The sequence below is a fragment of the Coregonus lavaretus genome (genome assembly GCF_964263955.1).
Source record: "Coregonus lavaretus genome assembly, chromosome: 11".
In the NCBI taxonomy this organism is placed as follows: domain Eukaryota; kingdom Metazoa; phylum Chordata; class Actinopteri; order Salmoniformes; family Salmonidae; genus Coregonus; species Coregonus lavaretus.
The window spans coordinates 21109968-21128790 of NC_139998.1; the positions used below are offsets into that span (position 1 = coordinate 21109968).

The 18823-nt window shown below is 41.7% G+C and overlaps 1 protein-coding gene across 1 annotated transcript in view; it reads right to left on the reverse strand.

The window, feature by feature from the left end:
• Positions 1-18823, reverse strand: part of LOC311137069 (casein kinase I-like) — a 62487-nt gene that overhangs the window by 16892 nt on the left and 26772 nt on the right. Inside the window, exons 2-4 of the mRNA XM_084171399.1 lie at positions 16733-17080; positions 12361-12401; positions 11831-11900 (exon numbers count right to left, since the gene is read on the reverse strand). Of these exons, the coding sequence (XP_084027525.1) occupies positions 11831-11900; positions 12361-12401; positions 16733-16910 (289 nt within the window). The 5' untranslated portion in view covers positions 16911-17080. The remainder of the gene's footprint in view (positions 1-11830; positions 11901-12360; positions 12402-16732; positions 17081-18823) is intronic.

Below are 18823 nucleotides of genomic sequence, written 5' to 3' on the forward strand. Positions count from 1 at the left end.
GTGCCAAAGATGCAAAAAAAAGCACATTGGGCTTCTATTAAAAGAATGTTAACAAAATTAGCACAAGTAATAGCGAATTTCCATGGAGCCTGCTAGCTAAATATGCTAACGAGCGCAAAGACAGGCAATGCAGCACATAAAGGTATACATATATTAGGTAGGAGCTACCGAATGTCATTTTTGGTGAGTTTCGACATTTACAAGCGAATGTAAATGAGAGACATTGTGCAAATGAACAGTACTGGCTCTGGAAGAGCATTTGTACAAGCTGTCTCTGTGTGGAGTTTAGAGTCGATAGGGCAACAGGGCTTGCCTGCTCTGCTCTGTGAAGATGGGGGAGGAGCAGATGGGACGAGAACGGAGAGGAGAAAAAACGCAAGCAAATCAATAGATAGCAGTGGCATCTGTACAGATAACTCATCCAAAGGGCTTTGACTTCTCAAACATGGCAGAAAGCATTAACAATATAGGCCCCGTCACTTTATTAATTCAGTAACTTCATTCTTACTTATCTAACTTACTTAGATAACTAGCAAGTTAAACTTAGGGTTTCACGCAGGAAAAAAAGCTAAAACGCATAAGAAATATCTTGCTGCGTTTTGTAAAACGGCTTGTTATTGTAATATTTGCTCGGCATCGCACTAATTTTGTGCTTCAATTGCATTTCTCCACTCAGATGAGAATTCACGGACGGGTATTCTATCAGCTGACAGAGCTCTGATTGATGTGGAGCTACTTTTCTCTGGTAAAATGCAAGATTAACTTTAAGAAAAACATTAGGAAATGTAGCTGCCTACATTCTTTCTATGATAAACAGAAATATGATGGCCATGCATAGGTTTAGCAAAAAATACCTTGATTTTTCATTGTAAGCTCATTTAGCCTACTTGTGTGGCTGCCAGTCACATAGCGTTGCACTTCTGTTGTCATCTGATGAAAATGAAGCTATTTTCTGTGAAGGAAAACTATTGTTGCAGGCCCCTGATCACTCTATTGATGTAAAAAAAAAAAAAAAAGACTTTCGAAATCAAACGCGACCCCTGTCAATACACAGCTGACTCACCTGCTCCAGCTTTCTCCAATTGTGCTATTTACAAACAAACACGTGATTGGCTCAACTTTTCTGGGGAACTACGGTAAGCTTCATAATGTAGAATAATGTGACAGGTGAAATGAAGAACGTGATCTGCTTTATCTTCTAACATATTCCACAAGTCGACTGCAGGTATTTACTTAACTAGCTACAAATATTAATATCAATTAAATAGTTAATGGTATTGACGGTATTGAAAAACCAATCTGTGGCTATACGGTATACCGCCCAAGCCTATTAGATAGATATAGATATCTTTGCATTTAATTAACACAATGCAGGCTCCTCCCAGGCTGGTCAGTCTACTTCGAGGCCTTACCAAGCCTGGTGGGCCTCAAAGCTAGCAGTTTCACCCGAAGCCTCCGAGGTTGGTCTATGATCAGAGTAAATCGGCATAATAAAAGGTTCCTTGCAGGCTGGTCAGTGTAAATAGCAGCCTCGGCGGCTAGTCTATAATAAGGTTCCTCCCAGGCTGGTCAGCGCAAATAGGGGTCTCAGAGGCTGGTCTATAATTAAGGTCCCTTGCAAGATGGTCAGTGTAAGTAGGAATAATAAAGGTTCCTCCCAGGCTGGTCAGTGCAAATAGGGGCCTCGGAGCCTAGGTCTATAATAAAAGTTCCACACAGGTTGGCCAGTGCAAATAGGGGCCTCGTGGGTGGTGTATAATAAAAGCTTTCTCGCAGGCTGGTCAGTGTTAATAGGAGCTTTTCTGGCTGATAAATAACGATGGGTCCTCTCTTTATAAAGCAATGATTGTTCTATAATGAACAAAAATGTAAACGCAACATGCAACAATTTCAAAGATTACAGTTCATATGAAGCCCTAATGGATTTCAGATGACTGGGCAGGGGCGCAGCCATGGGTGGGCCTGGAAGGGCATAGGCCTACCCACATGGGAGTCAGGCCCACCCACTGGGGAGCCATGCCCAGCCAATCAGAATGCGTCCCCCCCCCTCAGACGATCCCGCAGGTGCAGAGGCCAGATGTGGAGGTCCTGAGCTGGCATGGTTACACGTGGTCTGCGGTTGTGAGGGCGATTGGATGTTCTGCCAAATTATCTAAAACGACGTTGGAGGCGGCTTATGGTAGAGAAATGAACATTCAATTCTCTGGCGGACATTCCTACAGTCAGCATGCCAATTGCATGCTCCCTCAAAACTTGAGACATCTGTGGCATTGTGTTGTGTGACAAAACTGCACATTTGAGTGTGGCCTTTTATTGTCCCCAGCACAAGGTGCACCTGTGTAATGATCATGCTGTTTCATCAGCTTCTTGATATGCCACACCTGTCAGGTGGATGGATTATCTTGGCAAAGGAGAAATGCTCACTAACAGGGATGTAAAAACAATTGTGCCCAACATTTGATAGAAATAAGCTTTTGTGTATATGGACATTTCTGGTATATTATATTTCAGCTCATGAAACATGGGACCAACACTTTACATGTGAGCTGGAAGTAGAGGCCTAGGCATTGTTGTTCACTAGTTTACTCCAAGTAGGGAAAGGGTGGCGGGGTTGGAAAGTAATAAAGGGGAATATATATATTTTTTAAAGGATAGGTATGTGTATGTATGTATGTGTGTATGTATGTGTATGTGTGTGTGTGTGTGTATATATATATATATATATATATAAAAACATGGGGGATTGCAATCACATTGATGGAAGTTACAATCTATCTGCAATATTAAGCTGATCTACCCCCCAAAAAATTTAAAAACACAAAATAAAATAAAATATAAAAAAACACTTTAAATGTTGCGTTTATATTTTTGTTCAGTGTAGAACCAGGTATAAACAGACACACTGTGATCTGATTGTGATCAGATCTTGTAAGTGTAAACAGATAAGGTCAGGTCAAGATCAGGACGAAGGACGCATGTTAACGGAAGGTGTAAACAGAGCTTCTGAAAGTCGTACATATTCAGTATGTTCAGTTTTTACGGGGGCTGAGAGAAGATTTTCCGACATCTTCAAATACCATTTTATCTTATTCCTCAGAAACCCAGTAAAACCAGAGATATTTCTAACATGATACACTGAGTTTACAGTTACATTATGCATGATTTTGCTTCTGGGGTGCCCTTGAGCCAAAAGAGGTCCCTTAAATAGTCAGAGATAATGCCCAGAAATTATATAAATTGGTCATAAAGGGGCACACTTCCCAGTGCACAATATCATACCTGTAAGCTTATTGTGCCAGCCTAAAACTTTGTGGTTAATTGAGTAGGGCCCTGAGAAATTATTGACCAAATATCACATCTGGATGATAGACCCTCGCACCAGTCAAAGCCCATACAGGCGTACAGAGCTATTGGAAGAATCCAGTAACGTCTGTAATATAAAATATAACAGTCTTGTAGTGAGCAGATCGAGTACATTGGACATTGCATTAACATTGTGGATTGGCCCTCAGAGGCTGCGCTACTCTGGACAGTTTTGGAGTCTTCCCCTAAAAGGCCAGTGGTGAACCCTCCCGGAGGAGACTTACGGTGGTCTGAGCTCCCAGGTAGACAAAACGGCCGTGTTGAGACATTTAGCTTTTTGACAGGGGATCAGTACAATTTGATTATTCATCCCCTGTAAGTGCCAGCCAATGTTAAATTAAAGTTTTGTTCAAACTTTAAGCCTGTGGTGACACCCTTGAGACCCTGAGGGTAGAAGGTAACCAGATCTCATGGGCGAGACTACAGATTATTATTAATTTTTTTACATGGTACATCTTGTGCATTTAGCTATTCCATCAATGATTGCATTCATTCATTCATTAGGCTTCAATAATTATTCATCTAGCAACATCATTTATATGATGCTTTATGGTGTACAGTTCAGATCCCAGTTCTGAGAGACAGTCTACCACTAATAATAAATAATTTTCTGCAATTCAACACTTGAGGCCTGGCTAGTCATCAGGAGTCAACTGTAGCCTTGTAAAGTTAAAATTTGCCACCAACACATTACCAACTCAGTGGCCTTGTGGTTAGAGTGTCCGCCCTGAAAGGTTGGGAGTTCGATCCTCAGCCAAGTTGTACTTTCAAAAAGGGATCTGATGAGTCTCTGCTTGGCACTCTACATTAAGTAAAATTATTGGGGGTGAGGCCCTGCGAAAGAATAGTGTCCTGTCCAGGGGGTGTCTAGAATATAATTATTTGACTTATTACCATATGCTGGCATTGTAAGAGAAAAAGGTACTACTTCATTTGATAGTACCGTATATTGAAATGAGATTTGATGCAGACTTGTCACAACTGTGGAGGAAAAAATATTAAATGTATGTGTGATAGTACCTGTATAGTACAGTGCATTGGGAAAGTATTCAGACCCCTTCCCTTTTTCCACGTTGTTACGTTACAGCCTTATTCTAAAATGGATTCAATTGTTTTCTTCATCAATCTACACACAATACCCCATGATGACAAAGCGAACAGGTTTTTAAAAAACAGAAATACCTTATTTCCATAAGTATTCAGACCCTTTGCTATGAGACTCGAAACTGAGCTCAGGTGCATCCTGTTTCCATTGATCAATCTTGAAATGTTTCTACAACTTGGAGTCCACCTGTGGTAAATTCAATTGATTGGACATGATTTGGAAAGGCACACACCTGTGTCTATGAAAAGTTCCACAGTTGTCAGAGCAAAAACCATGCCATGAGGTCGAAGGAATTATCCGTAGAGCTCCGAGACAGGATTGTGTCGAGGCACAGATCTGGGGAAGGGTACCAAAACATTTCTGCAGCATTGAAGATCCCCAAGAACACAGTGGCCTCCATCATTCTTAAATGGAAGAAGTTAGGAACCACCAAGATTCTTCCTAGAGCTGGTCGCCCAGCCAAACTGAGCAATCGGGGGAGAAGGGCCTTGGTCAGGGAGGTGACCAAGAACCTGATTGTCAATCTGACAGAGCTCCAAAATGTCTCTGTGGAGATGGGACAACCTTCCAGAAGGACAACCATCTCTGCAGCACTCCACCAATCAGGCCTTTATTGTTGAGTGGCAGGACAGAAGCCACTCCTGAGTAAAAGGCACATGACAGCCCGTTTGGAGTTTGCCAAAAGCCACCTAAAGGACTCTCAGACCATGAGAAACAAGATGATCTGGTCTGATGAAACCAAGATGGAACTCCTTGGCCTGAATGCAAAGCGTTACGTCTGGAGTAAACCTGGCCATCCCTACGTTAAAGCATGGTGGTGGCAGCATCATGCTGTTGGGTTGTTTTTCAGCGGCAGGGACTGGGAGACTAGTCAGGATCGAGGGAAAGCTGAACGGAGCAAAGTGCAGAGATATCCTTGATTAAAACCTGCTCCAGAGCGCTCAGGACCTCAGACTGGGGCAAAGGTTCACCTTCCAACAGGACAACGACCCTAAGCACACAGCAAAGACAACGCAGTAGTGGCTTTGGGACAAGTCTCTGAATGTCTTTGACTGGCCCAGCCAGAGCCCGAACTTGAACCCGATCGAACATCTCTGGAGAGACCTGAAAATAGCTGTGCAGCGACACTCCCCATCCAACCTGACAGAGCTTGAGAGGATCTGCAGAGAACAATGGGAGAAACTCCCCAAATACAGCTGTGCCAAGCTTGTAGCGTCATACCCAATAAGACTCAAGGCTGTAATCGCTGCCAAAGGTGCTTCAACAAAGTACTGAGTAAAGGGTCTGAATAGTTATGTAAATGTGATATCTGTATTTTTATTTTTAATACATTTGCAAAATGTTCTAAAAACCTGTTTTGCTTTGTTATTATGGGGTATTGTGTGTAGATTGATGAACAATTTAATCCATGCTAGAATAAGGCTGTAACGTAACAAAAAGTGGAAAAAGTCAAGGGGTCTGAATACTTTCCAAATGCTATTCAGCTCTGAGTCAAGTACCGTTATTGGTATATGTGCATCAGGGTTAGGGTCAACTCTACAAATTCAATTCTCTCTCCCTATAAATTCCACATATTCTATTAAAATTCAATGTCAGTCTTAGAATTCAGAGAATTCAACTCCTCTGAATTCCAATGTTAGGTAAATTCCAAGAATTCAATTCCCAATTCAATAGTATCCCCAACAATACTACTAATTTCAATTAGAATTCAATTCCTTCAGGCTTTCAGGCGGATCATGTCACTGTTCAGACAGCCTAGCTATACTAAGAATATAGGAATGCAGGTTGGAATGATTAAAAACAAACCCTACAGTCAATTTGATACTATCTGCATTAATTCCTTTAACTGGGAAATGTTAAAATATTTTATTCCAATGAAATTCCAAAGATTAAATGTTTTTACAATTACAATCTAAAACGTCTAAACAGTCTAATTCCAATTTAATTTCAATTCCATAACTTGAAGATTCTTTGAATTCAAATTTAATTCAACGTCAATTCTCCACTTCATGAGTGAATTCTTTAATTTACATTTAAAATTCAATTGGAATTGGCACAAACCCTGGTGCACAGACTATAAATATAATAAAATAAAAACATTGAGAAAATACAATTGGAGTCTGACGGTTGATAGAAATGTATATCCATTTTTATTTCACAAATACATTTAGAAAATGAACTACAATTTCAGTACATATTGCAATATACTGTAAATAAACACAAACAAAGATGGACTACTTTTGTTGGGAACCCCCCTGAACATATGAAGAGTTTGACCTCTTCTATATCTTCTATCACTTGATGATTTCATTCCAGAGAGACAAAATATAATGTTTTTTTTGCAAAATGCTATATATCCACCTCACTCACAGATAAATAAGTAGTACTGCTAGGTTTTACACAGTCAATTGTAACAAATAACTACATTTTTAATAAACTGTTCAAATTATACATTTGTGACGTCAATATTATTTTTGAAATAAAGTCAATACAGTAATATGAGATCTGTATGTAAAACATTTACATTTGACATTTTAGTCATTTATCAGAGTGGCATACAGTAAGTGTATTAATCTTAAAATAGCTCGGTGAGGCAACCACATATCACCGTCAAATATGCAGAATACGGATATTCCTTTCCAGCTAAACAATGGATATATAATGGTTTGCAAAAAAAACAATTTTTCATACACATCTAAAATCTATTAATAAAAATCTGAGAACAGTAACATTTTACACACACATAAAAGTACCCATAGGCAATTATTTCTGATGAAAAAACACAAATGTGAAAAATTGGTGGATATAGCATTTTGGAAATAAACTCTTCAATATAACATAACCAACAAACTTATGAGAGGCAATACAGATATACAGTGGGGAGAACAAATATTTGATACACTGCCGATTTCGCAGGTTTTCCTACTTACAAAACATGTAGAGGTCTGTAATTTTTATCATAGGTACACTTCAACTGTGAGAGACGAAATCTAAAACAAAAATCCAGAAAATCACATTGTATGATTTTTAAGTAATTAATTTGCATTTTATTGCATGACATAAGTATTTGATCACCTACCAACCAGTAAGAATTCCGGCTCTCACAGACCTGTTAGTTTTTCTTTAAGAAGCCCTCCTGTTCTCCACTCATTACCTGTATTAACTGCACCTGTTTGAACTCGTTACCTGTATAAAAGACACCTGTCCACACACTCAATCAAACAGACTCCAACCTCTCCACAATGGCCAAGACCAGAGAGCTGTGTAAGGACATCAGGGATAAAATTGTAGACCTGCACAAGGCTGGGATGGGCTACAGGACAATAGGCAAGCAGCTTGGTGAGAAGGCAACAACTGTTGGCGCAATTATTAGAAAATGGAAGAAGTTCAAGATGACGGTCAATCACCCTCGGTCTGGGGCTCCATGCAAGATCTCACCTCGTGGGGCATCAATGATCATGAGGAAGGTGAGGGATCAGCCCAGAACTACACGGCAGGACCTGGTCAATGACCTGAAGAGAGCTGGGACCACAGTCTCAAAGAAAACCATTAGTAACACACTACGCCGTCATGGATTAAAATCTTGCAGCGCACGCAAGGTCCCCCTGCTCAAGCCAGCGCATGTCCAGGCCAGTCTGAAGTTTGCCAATGACCATCTGGATGATCCAGAGGAGGAATGGGAGAAGGTTATGTGGTCTGATGAGACAAAAATAGAGCTTTTTGGTCTAAACTCCACTCGCCGTGTTTGGAGGAAGAAGAAGGATGAGTACAACCCCAAGAACATCATCCCAACCGTGAAGCATGGAGGTGGAAACATCATTCTTTGGGGATGCTTTTCTGCAAAGGGGACAGGACGACTGCACCGTATTGAGGGGAGGATGGATGGGGCCATGTATCGCGAGATCTTGGCCAACAACCTCCTTCCCTCAGTAAGAGCATTGAAGATGGGTCGTGGCTGGGTCTTCCAGCATGACAACGACCCGAAACACACAGCCAGGGCAACTAAGGAGTGGCTCCGTAAGAAGCATCTCAAGGTCCTGGAGTGGCCTAGCCAGTCTCCAGACCTAAACCCAATAGAAAATCTTTGGAGGGAGCTGAAAGTCCGTATTGCCCAGCGACAGCCCCGAAACCTGAAGGATCTGGAGAAGGTCTGTATGGAGGAGTGGGCCAAAATCCCTGCAGTGTGTGCAAACCTGGTCAAGACCTACAGGAACCGTATGATCTCTGTAATTGCAAACAAAGGTTTCTGTACCAAATATTAAGTTCTGCTTTTCTGATGTATCAAATACTTATGTCATGCAATAAAATGCTAATTAATTGCTTAAAAATCATACATTTACATTTACGTCATTTAGCAGACGCTCTTATCCAGAGCGACTTACAGTTAGTGAGTGCATAAATTATTTTATTTTTCATACTGGCCCCCCGTGGGAATCGAACCCACAACCCTGGCGTTGCAAACGCCATGCTCTACCAACTGAGCTACATCCCTGCTGGCCATTCCCTCCCCTACCCTGGACGACGCTGGGCCAATTGTGTGCCGCCCCATGGGTCTCCCGGTCACGGCCAGCTACGACAGAGCCTGGATTCAAACCAGGATCTCTAGTGGCACAGCTAGCACTGCGATGCAGTGCCTTAGACCACTGCGCCACTCAGGAGACTGTGATTTTCTGGATTTTTGTTTTAGATTCCGTCTCTCACAGTTAAAGTGTACCTATGATAAAATTACAGACCTCTACATGCTTTGTAAGTAGGAAAACCTGCAAAATCGGCAGTGTATCAAATACTTGTTCTCCCCACTGTAACAAAACCCTTTAACCTCTAAAGAACCCTTTACTTTTAGCCCTCTTCTTCTCCTTTACCTTTTAGTCATCTTATTCTTCTTTACCTTACCTGAAAAACAAAAGGAAGCATTATTGAAACATCACACTTAAATTCAATGTAAAAGGACATGAAATTAAACTATCAAAGTCTTAACTTTCAGTGCTGCAATTTATGCCTATGCACACTGCATAAATAGAGCTTAATATGCAGTAAGTGTTTGACAAGTATTAAAATCACAAAACTAGTTTTAAAAATATGTTCCTATTTCAGTGTCTTTTTAAATTATATCTCACATTGAGAAATTAGTAGTTTGATTGTTTTACAAAATAATTTACGTATAGACCAGCTTGTAAGGCCTCTATTTACTCAGCCTGCAAGGACTCTTGACTAGCCTGCAAGGAGCCTATTATAGAGAAGCCTCCGAGCCCCCTATTTACACTGACCAGCCTGGGAGGAACCTTTATTATGGTCCTCTGTAGCTCAATTGGTAGAGCATGGCGCTTGTAACGCCAGGGTAGTGGGTTCGATCCCCGGGACCACCCATACGTAAAAATGTATGCACACATGACTGTAAGTCGCTTTGGATAAAAGCGTCTGCTAAATGGCATATTATTATCCCTACTTACTCTGATCAGCCTCTGAGGAGCCTTGCACATAGACCAGTCTTGGAGGCTGCGAGTGAAACTGCTAGCTTTGAGCCCCACCAGCCTTTAATGCCTCTAAGTAGACTGACCAGACTGGGAGGAGCCTGCATTGTGTTAATTAGATGCAAAAATATAGCTTACCAGCCAGCTAAGTTACAGCTTGCGATGAGCTAATTGCTTCAGAGAAAATAGGTAGCTAAGCAGTTTGTAACAGTTGTAACTGTACTTGCTGCATTATGTAGACAAACAGCCAACCACATGAAGCTAGTTAGCTAAGCTAGATCATTTGAAAATATAACTAACCAGTAAAGCTGCTAGCTAATCTATATCAATATATATCAATTGGAAATAGTATTTGGAAATAGTCTAGATATTTCAGTGTTTTTGGATGCAATGTTGCTTACCTTTTTTCAGCTGCATCACTTAGGCACCACCGCATGAAAGGGTTCTTGCGGTCCCTCTGTTTGCAATTTGAATTTGGTTGGCTGATGGGAAAGAATGGGTGAAGTTGTAAAAACATCAGCCTGTGAGGCAGTGCAGCCTCAGGCACGACCCAAGGCACCTTTACCACTTCTGCTATTAAACTAGCAGAGGCAGCCATTTTCCAACTCCTCAAGAGTGAGGTGCTTGACACTGCCAAGGGACTCATCATTACTCTACTACAGGGGTGCAGAACTCCTTTGTCAAGGGGGCTGGTTTCAGATATGATTCAAGGGGCCAGATAAGGATAATAGCATAGGCTACATGTTAACAATAAATGCACACATCTTTTTGCCGCAATGATGTTGTATGCTAGATGGCATTGCATCATTGGTTATTTAATATAATTAAAGGTTCAGTATTATGTAGCTTTGTGGGTGACCCGACCAAATTCACATACAATTTGAATTATAGATCTGTCATTCTCATTGAAATAAAGTCTGATAAGCGTTAGATCCATCCTGTGTGTGTTATTTCTATGCTTCCCGTCGTGAAGTTTAGCTTTTGTGTCTTTTTACTTTCGGTTTGGTACACTAGCTTCAAACTATATTTTTGGTTATTGCAAAGCTATTTCACAGCGGTTTAGATTGTACAATGATTATCTTGTTTGGTCACAAACTGAAATTAGGCGAACGTGATAGAATTTTAGCAACCAGGTAATGGCTGAGCGATTTCTACATATTGCGCATAGGAATTTTCTATTCTCTGTCTGCTTAGCTAACTTTTGTTTCGACCCTGACTTTGTACTAGAAATGTGACTGATACAACTCTGATGTACCCATTGATGGATTTATCAGTTAATTGATTGATGATACTTGCTTGGCCTACGCTACCCAAGAGGAATGGCCACAACACACCTATGCAACACCTTATATTTGAGATTTACATCTGCCTTCCACCAACGCTGACAGTGACACTATCTCTGTCTAAACACTGGTCCTGTCAATGACTCCCATGCAAAGGTAACACTGGAAGCTGTGTCACAACAGCTGTGTAACTGTGAAAAGACTGCACTTCCTGTGATTGTCTTCAGTGAATGGGGGGTGGGGGGTTTCACACAGAAAGCAGTCATCCCATATAGAACTGGACTACTGTTGAGAACAATAGTAAAGTGATCACCATCACCACATCAGACTTATAAAAAGATAATATTCAGGGAGACACCATGGCAATGTGTCTTGGCAGCAGCTAATGGGGATCCATAATAAATACAAATACATGGAGGCACAGTGAAATTGATATAACAGCAGGGCTTGTTAATTCTTCTTTTGTGTGACAGTTAAGAACGGGCACAGTCTTTCTTCATACAGAACCTCACCAATCTGAGGTGACCTCAAGTCAGTAGGAATGATTAGTGAGCCGAGGAAGAGAGAGGATGGAGATAAATGGGTGGTTAACAGAGTGAAGGTCTTACCCGTGCAACCTAATGTTTTGTAAAACCGGTACTCCAAATGCAGCTGTGGTGCCCTTGACTTTATTGGTTCCTGGAGCGGGAATACAAAAGGAAACAATTCAGTTGAAGGAGGCCTTTTCATTCACTACACTTCAACAATAAGAAGTATGGGTGGTCCTCTGTAGCTCAGCTGGTAGAGCACGGCGCTTGTAACGCCAAGGTAGTGGGTTCGATCCCCGGGACCACCCATACACAAAAAAATGTATGCACGCATGACTGTAAGTCGCTTTGGATAAAAGCGTCTGCTAAATGGCATATTATTATTATTATTATTATTATTATTATTATAAGTACACCTAAATAGGTACATTATTCAAATTAATTATCATTCAACAAACAACTTTCAAATTCAGGTTTACAAATGCGTATTTCTTCAAAATAAAATAATATGTAAATAGGCAATGTTCACTCCAGGTGTGATTTTAAGAGCTGCTCATTGAAATAATACAATCTCATATGGGAAAGATACAGAAATAAGACTACATACTTACCAATTTTATTGCAACATACTCGTTGGTGTAGAGGTTTTTACCTAAAAAAAAAAAAAGAAAAGAAAAAAAAAAAAAAAGTTTATTAGAAGGTTGGGTAAACTACTTATTTCAAAACAGATGTGAGGTGGCACCACAGAAATAGAATGAATAGAACGGGCTTGGAAGCTCTAACCCTGCTAATTTGACTGGCAAACACGTGGGTACACTCACAATGGCTTCCTGGTATTGAAATGCAATCATTTCTATCAATTCCCCTCTACTACGTCCACAAAATCGGGGAAAACAAAATAAATGTCCCATTGAACCCCATTGTAAAAGAGCCAACTTCGTCGTCGTTTTTTTGTTATACAGAAATAACAAAACGTGCCAAAAAGCTGCTGTGTTGTTCAATGTACATGTAACCAGGTAAGAAAATCGCAATATTCCTACATAGGGATAGAGCTGGCAAGAAGAGCCCTGTGGCTTCAGGCTACTCAGCGCGGGAGAGTGGGAAATGTGGGGACCCAGTGTAGCTACGTGTGTGGGAAAACATTTAATCACAGGTAAGACATTTAACTTGTTTAGTATAGTCTGTTTGTAACTCCACTGCATAGTCCGTTTGTTCGTGTTGATGGTCTTGGCTAGCTATGTACCGGTCAGTAGCTAGCTAGCACTCACTCATGTGGCTCCTAGCACAGTCATGAAAAGGGGCATGAGGGAAGCCCTACAATATTACGTTTTTCTAAGTAGTGAGAACGCTCGGGAGCAGGCAATGTTGAAAAATAATCTTTAGACATGTTGTAATTTTCTAAAATGTAGTTTTGTAATTGACTAAAACAAGCAGACAAGAAAATTCAGTTTGAAAAAAAGTCTAGTTTTTGCTGTAAGCCAATGGGGTAAGCTAGGTAACCACAGATTGTTTTCCCCACAGGTGGGCAGGGCCGAGACGTTCTAATACCGACTGGGATTATGCTGGATTGCCATGGTAATGTAGATACTAACTGATGTGGCTCATGCAATGGACTATATTTTTTGTAATGTCAGTTGAGTTGACTCAACAAATCACAGCACAGACTGAAGGGTACACTTCCTGCTTTTACTTCCTGGCATGGGTACACTCAAAATGGCTGTCAGTCCACCCATTATGCCATCATTGCCTTGAACGGAGACTATGGTGGTACATACAGTGCAGCCACCAAGGAACCTTTTAGGAATCTTAAGGAATCATCTAAACTCCCATATCTCTCAAAGACACATGCTTCACAAATAACAGCGATGACTGAACAAACAGTGACTGGAAAGTCAGAGGCATGTACATTTGATAAATGCGGAGGTTCCCATTGGACAGTTGAGGTGAGGAGGACAACCAGGGGCTTCTAATGCACCATTAGGCATCTGAATATGCTTATTGTGCAATACCATGAACCCTATCATGTGTAGCCTATTAGATGCACGTCTTGCATGAAACTACCAATTTCGGATGAATAAATAAACTTTTGGCCTCCATTTTACTCCAATTATCTGTCTCTCTGATGGTAATTGGAGAGACTGTATGCCTTGCTCACTAAGTCATATCACATTACAAAAGGTGTCAGCTTGGAGAGAGAAGTGAAGTGCGTTTGCGGAGCAAGCTGAGAATGAAAGTGGTGATGCCAACAGTGCGACACTAGCTGGGAAAGTGAGAACAGGGCTTGTGTTTTGATGTATTGATCCTGCGCATATCAGTGCAATGATACTTTATAGAAGTGTGGGGAAATACGTAGGGCAGTGGGAGAATATGGTTAATTGTAGAATTAAAATACTTAGCGTAGTCCATAAGGTGAAATTATGTGTTTTGAAATAGACCAGACATATTTTGAGATGCCAGACTTAAAAAGGAAAGATTCACCCATTTTGAATGTTATATATTTTGGCATCTCTGAACAATGTTCTATCAATTCCTGGGGTAATTTCATGTGTATCTGAGCTCTTGCTGTTCACGAAGGCAGAAACACACCTTTTGCATCGTATGATGCAAAAGGTGTCATGCCGGCTGTATTTCTGCCTGCTTGAAAGTGCTATATATTGAAATCTTGACTGCTGAACTGCAACATTTTTGGGACTAATGAAAAAAATACCAAACGATTGTATTTGAGTGGATTATTCCTTTAAATTTCAAAGGGTACATTGTTTAGTGTACACATGGAGGCTTCTTTCCTGGTTAACACCGGCTCCACAAAGACACCTTCTGACATTTGCTTTTCACAATCCTCTACGTTTGACCACTGAAAATGTTCAATGTTGAAATTCCAACGATTTGTGGTGAGGTCTCCTGATTAACAAAGTCAAATTTGATTCATTCTAGAGAAGAATACAGGACTGAATAACAACTCCCTCCTAAGACAGTTAGTATTCACATCTGCTTCTTAAGATGTCTTGCACCTGTAGGCTTATCTCTTCTCAACTTCCATCTAGCAATAGCAGTCCAGCGTTCTAAATGTCAGGGCAATTAAGGCCATTCTTAAATTCCTCATAAGTGAGTATATGAACCTATGGAACCCAGCCACACTCTATGGAACCCTGCCACAGGCTGAGTGACAACGCCACAGGCAAACAACAGGCCTCAGAGAACCTCTGACTGCTCAGCAGCACAGTGCATGCGTGGAGAATACCAGAGAACAGGCCATTCTCTCGTCCACCCCCTCCCAGACTATTATCCACGTGGGAGGCAGCAGAGTAGAGAGGAGGAGAATCTCAGTCTCTCAACCAGTTTCAGAACTGAGCCATTTCAGTACAAACAGTAAAGCCTTTCTGGTTATAGCTCATTTCATTTAATGGCTTCATGCTCCTCACTGTTCTGCTTGGAGAATATGTTCATTAGACAATCCAGAGATCTTAGTCAGTTGCAGGCTACAGGTGATGTGAAATAGGCCCAATGAGCGAAACACATAAGCTCAAACTGGTAAAAGAAAACAGAGCAATGCTGTGTGTAGGGCCTACTTTCACTGAATGGCAACCAGAGATAGGTCTGCTGTACAGTACACAAATCCAAATGAATAACATTGGCTCTCTAATCCCTGCAGCTTCTCTACAGAAGAACAGCCTCCTCCTATTTACCATGCAGGTACTGTATGTCCCTTTGCTGGCTAGATAATAAAAGGAACAAAGAAAGGGCTTAAAATCTTATTATGAATCCAATTACATTCTTTCAGCATGCCTGAAACATGGCAACATTAACGGCATATTCGGTGGGAAAAAAGCAGAGGGGTCTTCTTATGAGCAGGCACACCCATGCATAAGCTCAGGTCATTTTTTCAAGCCTTTAAGTCACCTCAGGCTGTGAGATGTCAGATGTAATAATGAGATCAAGTCGTAGTGGAGGTGCAGTTGGATAGACATTCAGCTCTCAATGTGACGTAATTATCGATAATGAAAATGAAATACGTCTTATTTTCCGCCAATGTAATCTGTATCTCAATTCCGGTGTATACAGCCTTTGCAGAGTAGCTGGGGCCTGAACTCATTATGATGCAGTGATTGCATACAACTTTAATCATCGTGTTGAGATATTATGACAAGATTTGATGAGTTCGATTATCTAAGTGTACACAGTTGACCCACATGTACATTTTGATAGTGAGGGTGAGAAGAGGGCACTGACTCTGTCATTAGGAATTCATAAATGAACAAGGTTTTACATTTCCAAGAGGAATTGTGCGTATGGCCCAGTACATCACTGGGGCCAAGCTTCCTGCCACCCAGGACCTCTATAACAGGCGGTGTCAGAGGAAGGCCCTCAAAATTGTCAAAGACTCCAGCCACCCTAGTCATAGACTGTTCTCCCTGCTACAGCACGGCAAGCGGTACCGGAGTGCCAAGTCTAGGTCCAAAAGACTTCTCAACAGCTTCTACCCCCAAGCCATAAGACTCCTGAACAGCTAATCATGGCTACCCGGACTATTTGCACTGCCCCCCCACCCCATCCTTTTTACGCTGCTGCTACTCTGTTAATTATTTATGCATAGTCACTTTAACTCTACCCACATGTACATATTACTTCAACTATCTCAACTAGCCGGTGCCCCCGCACATTGACTCTGCACCGGTACCCCCCTGTATATATAGCCTCCCTACTGTTATTTTATTTTACTTCTGCTCTTTTTTTCTCAACACTTTTTTGTTGTTGTTTTATTTTTACTTTTTTTGTTAAAAATAAATGCACTGTTGGTTAAGGGCTGTAAGTAAGCATTTCACTGTAATGTCTGCACCTGTTGTATTCGGCGCATGTGACCAATACAATTTAATTTGATTTGATTTGAATTGTTAAACACATTTTCATACATACAGTCTATCGCCATTTCCAAGCACCAAAAAAAGTACCAAACGTATTCTTGAAACGGTGGTAATTTCTTACCTAGCTTCAGCTCTCCAAAGTTACCACAGCCGATCTTCTTGCCCACACGGAAGTTGGGCCCCACCATGAGCACTCCGGAGGAGCCTGATCCCGAGGGGCGCGAGTGCCCGCTGCGCCCCTGACCCGCCTTGCTGCTGCGCGCCGACCGCTCACCCTCTTTTTCCCGTGGGTGCTCCATGGCTCAAGGTGCCCCCCAGAAGACAGGAGGCACAGGGAGAAGGTGTGCTCCCTGTCAGGGGCTGCTCCTCAGCTGGGCAAAGGGGCCGGGGCACCGGGCTCTGCCTCTGCCCAGCCCTGTCACTGCGACCTCGACATTGGGGTGGGGGAGCGAGAGCTTTCACAGGTATCCTGGAAACAAGGGGAAAGGAAGTGTCAGAAATTGACCAATTTAAGTGTCCTGCTGAGATAAGCTATGCAGTGACTAGGTATTGAGAAACCATGACAAACCCACCCCACAAGGACCTGCAGAATAAAATAACTATACAAAACAAAAACGATAATAATAAAATCAGACCACTTTTACAAAAGTAGCTTACATACTTATCCTCAATTTGACAAGCTTGCTGGACAGTTCAGATGTGTGTGCCATCCTGCACTATTCACAGGTTTTTCACATATAGGTTACTGTACTTTACAAAGGGCTAGGCTAATACTTAGCCCCAACCTAGGGCTACATGTTCACATACAGTGGGGGACAAAACTATTTAGTCAGCCACCAATTGTGCAAGTTCTCCCACTTAAAAAGATGAGAGAGGCCTGTAATTTTCATCATAGGTACACGTCAACTATGACAGACAAATTGTGAGAAAAAAAATCCAGAAAATCACATTGTAGGATTTTTTATGAATTTATTTGCAAATTATGGTGGAAAATAAGTATTTGGTCACCTACAAACAAGCAAGATTTCTGGCTCTCACAGACCTGTAACTTCTTCTTTAAGAGGCTCCTCTGTCCTCCACTCGTTACCTGTATTAATGGCACCTGTTTGAACTTGTTATCAGTATAAAAGACACCTGTCCACAACCTCAAACAGTCACACTCCAAACTCCACTATGGCCAAGACCAAAGAGCTGTCAAAGGACACCAGAAACAAAATTGTAGACCTGCACCAGGCTGGGAAGACTGAATCTGCGATAGGTAAGCAGCTTGGTTTGAAGAAATCAACTGTGGGAGCAATTATTAGGAAATGGAAGACATACAAGACCACTGATAATCTCCCTCGATCTGGGGCTCCACGCAAGATCTCACCCCGTGGGGTCAAAATGATCACAAGAACGGTGAGCAAAAATCCCAGAACCACACGGGGGGACCTAGTGAATGACCTGCAGAGAGCTGGGACCAAAGTAACAAAGCCTACCATCAGTAACACACTACGCCGCCAGGGACTCAAATCCTGCAGTGCCAGACGTGTCCCCCTGCTTATGCCAGTACATGTCCAGGCCCATCTGAAGTTTGCTAGAGTGCATTTGGATGATCCAGAAGAGGATTGGGAGAATGTCATATGGTCAGATGAAACCAAAATATAACTTTTTGGTAAAACTCAACTCGTCGTGTTTGGAGGACAAAGAATGCCGAGTTGCATCCAAAGAACACCATACCTACTGTGAAGCATGGGGGTGGAAACATCATGCTTTGGGGCTGTTTTTCTGCAAAGGGACCAGGACGACTGATCCGTGTAAAGGAAAGAATGAATGGGGCCATGTATCGTGAGATTTTGAGTGAAAACCTCCTTCCATCAGCAAAGGCATTGAAGATGAAACGTGACTGGGTCTTTCAGCATGACAATGATCCCAAACACACCGCCCGGGCAACGAAGGAGTGGCTTCGTAAGAAGCATTTCAAGGTCCTGGAGTGGCCTAGCCAGTCTCCAGATCTCAACCCCATAGAAAATATTTGTAGGGAGTTGAAAGTCTGTGTTGCCCAGCGACAGCCCCAAAACATCACTGCTCTAGAGGAGATCTGCATGGAGGAATGGGCCAAAATACCAGCAACAGTGTGTGAAAACCTTGTGAAGACTTACAGAAAACGTTTGACCTGTGTCATTGCCAACAAAGGGTATATAACAAAGTATTGATAAACTTTTGTTATTGA